The sequence below is a fragment of the Callorhinus ursinus genome, unplaced genomic scaffold (assembly GCF_003265705.2).
Source record: "Callorhinus ursinus isolate GAN/ISIS: 27379988/994484 unplaced genomic scaffold, GSC_fseal_2.0 scaffold21, whole genome shotgun sequence".
Classification (NCBI taxonomy): domain Eukaryota; kingdom Metazoa; phylum Chordata; class Mammalia; order Carnivora; family Otariidae; genus Callorhinus; species Callorhinus ursinus.
This window is the reverse complement of record NW_027397083.1, coordinates 3,222,550-3,225,663: the sequence shown is the minus strand read 5'-3', so window position 1 is coordinate 3,225,663 and position 3,114 is coordinate 3,222,550. Positions and strand designations below refer to the sequence as shown.

The 3,114-nt window shown below is 35.5% G+C and overlaps 1 protein-coding gene across 1 annotated transcript; it reads right to left on the bottom strand.

Annotated features, from left to right (window-relative positions):
• Positions 1 to 499: 499 nt before the first annotated feature.
• On the bottom strand, positions 500 to 1,432 carry LOC112829586 (olfactory receptor 4C11-like). Its single transcript, XM_025879260.1, has one exon. The coding sequence runs from the start codon at positions 1,430 to 1,432 to the stop codon at positions 500 to 502; it is 933 nt and encodes a 310-aa protein (XP_025735045.1).
• Positions 1,433 to 3,114: the final 1,682 nt, after the last annotated feature.

The window sequence follows — 3,114 nt, the reverse complement described above, 5'->3', positions numbered from 1 at the left end:
AAATTACATATATTTATATATATAGCTTTTTGGCCTTTTATTCACCAGAATGGACTTTTTAAAGATAAACTAATGATATAATGAAAATAATTTCTTGACATACAAAGTTAATTCCTTTGCTCTGAATATGTTCAAGAGAAAGCAGGATACCTTATTTTAAATGTGCTATAGAGAGAATTACAAGTCATAGAGAACAGGCTATTATTTATGGATGCTCACTGTTTGAACAGTTGTGATTATATAAATATCTTTCTCCTTATCAAACTAGAGTGTAGAGTGAGATTGAGGAGGATTTCATAACCAGCAATATCAGAATTGAGCTCTCAGGAAAAGTAAGAACCAGGCTGGCATTATGAGGGAAGCTACTAGTTTGAGGGCAGAGGTACAGAAAAAAGTAAGGAAATTAGGTGTACTATATTTGAATGCATTGAGCAAGTCAGGATATACACTATCAAATTTGATGTCTGCACAGAATAAGTAATCAACCAAAGTCTTCAATTCATCTTTTGCCTTCAGAGGTAATTTTGATATGCCATATCATTCTCATGGCATTTTTCACTTCTGCATTCCTCAGTGTGTAGATGAATGGGTTGAGAAAAGGGGTCCCAATAGTATAAAATATGGTCACCATCTTGTCCATGGCGAAAGTGGTTGGGGGGCGTGTATATATGAATATACATGGAACAAAGAATAACACTACTACAATGATGTGGGAAGTACAAGTAGAGAGAGCTTTTTTCCTCCCTTCTGCACTGTGGTTTCGCAGGGAATGCAAGATGACAATGTATGAGATCATCAGAATCACAAAACCAGTTGTGGTGATGGCCCCACTGTTAGACACCATCAGTAGGTTGATCACATATGTGTCCATGCAAGCAAGTTCCATCAAGGGCTGCAGGTCACAGCAGTAATGATCAATCAAATTGGGTCCACAGAAAGGCAATCTCAAAGCCAGGATAATCTGGGTTATAGAATGGATAAAAGCCCCTATCCATGCAAGAACAATCAAGATGTTGCAGACCTGCTGACTCATGATGTTTGGGTAATGTAAGGGCTTACAGATGGCCACATAGCGATCAACGGCCATGAGGATGAGGACAAAGACCTCCATGGAGCCAAAGAAATGTAGTGCAAAGACTTGAGTCATGCACTCATTGTAAGATATGATTCTTTTTGCAGAGAGTGCATCCACAATTAGTCTGGGGGCTATGGAAGTTGAAAAACAGGAATCAGCAAGAGACAAATAAAATAGGAAAAAGTACATGGGGCTCCCAAGTGTCCGGCTGGACTTGATGGTCACAATAATTAGCAAATTCCCTACCATCGTTCCCACATAAAAAATGAAGACGATCACAAATACCATTTTCTGTCTCATAAGATCTTCTGTCAGTCCTAATAGTATGAACTCAGTTACACTGTTATTTTGCTGCATTATTTCTGGCAATGGGGAGAAAGCATTGGTTAGAAATAATTAATCTGCAAAGAAAGAAATACTATGAAATGAATACTCCATTTGGAGATCAAATCTATATGCTTGATCATTAACGTGCCACTTACCAGTGTGTAATCCCTTACCTTCTGTGTCATTTTCTTCTGAATAAAGTGGAAATTATATTTATTCACAATCTATTCACCTGATTACTTATGGAAACAATGAAATATATCAATAATGAAAGAGTCCTTTCCATGTAGACAAAAGGTAAGAAACAACTTCAAGCCCATCAGAAAGGAAGCTAAATGAATCACAGATTGTATTTTATGCAATTATCAATAAAAATGAAGTAGATATATGCACAAATCATTTTTTAAAATAAGTTTAAAGTGCTAGAGTTCAGGACTGTATGTGGAGGATGGTAATATTTTCTTTCACATCAGAAGAATATATATCACGCACACCCATGGACTCATATCAATTAATTGTATTTAAGATAATATTAAATAGCATAATATTTGTGACTTGGGGGTGGGGGGAATTGATTCCTGGATTCAAGGTAAGGACAATGACTTACCTTTTAAAATATTTCCTTTAGTCACTGAAAATAAGTCATAATGATGCTGCATTAAAAATAAAAGTTTTAAAAACCTTCTCTTAGTAGATGGTTTGTTAATCACATTGGTATATTACTGGTTCATAACAACTGTCTTCTGATATAGGTTGCAGGGACAGCAAGATTCCCAGGCACAGATAAGATTTAAATGTTTGGGTAAGAGGGTGAGTCAGCTATAGAAGCATTCTGGACTCAAGGCTTTTTACCACAACATGCCCAACCACACTGACATTCACTACAGGTTTCCCTACACTCAGGAGTTCACCAGATATGTTTTTTGTCCAAATCATCAGGAGAGAAGAGTGAAAACTTCTCTGTGATTTCTAACAGTTAATTATTATAAAAAGATATCTATCTATCATCTATTTTTCTATCATCTATCTATCTAATAGAGTTATCGACTGAGCCATTTGTATAGTTAACATAATAATAGATATAAGAATGATACACATTTGAATGAAGCAAGATAAGGGAGGTAATTTTTATCTGTCACTGCTGAATTTAACAACTAGAAAAAAAAGAATGTGAATAATAAGTATTCATAAAGTGAATGAAAGAATTAAGAGAATTTCCTATTGATACAATACAATAGTTTTCAGTCCCATTCAATACTTGGTTACCACTGAATAGGGAAGCCTACTCTATCCAAAGGAAGTCATCATCTCCATGGACCATTTCCTGGAACACTCAGATTTTTTTCTATTTTCTTATCCCTCCACCAGGGGAGCTGCTGTGCATTTCTTTTATTTTGTCTACTCAGTTTCAATTGTAATCTACTTCTAGAAAATTGCCTGAACTTTCTCTCCTTCCACAAATGCCTTTTATCTGTTAGATGCACACTGTGGCTTTCATGAGACAAATTTTCTCGGAGTATTAAATACAATTATGTTAATCACCTACACAAATCTTACCAGTTTTGATAAGAGCTTATGCAAAGGTTAGAATGTTCAGTTGTCCTCTTTTCTTCTCAAGGTAATTTGTCCACTCTTTGCTCAAATGAGATTAAGAAAAGTGTTTCTAAAATTCCATCTGATCTCTTTTGATGTCACTGAGGCTCAGGTTATTG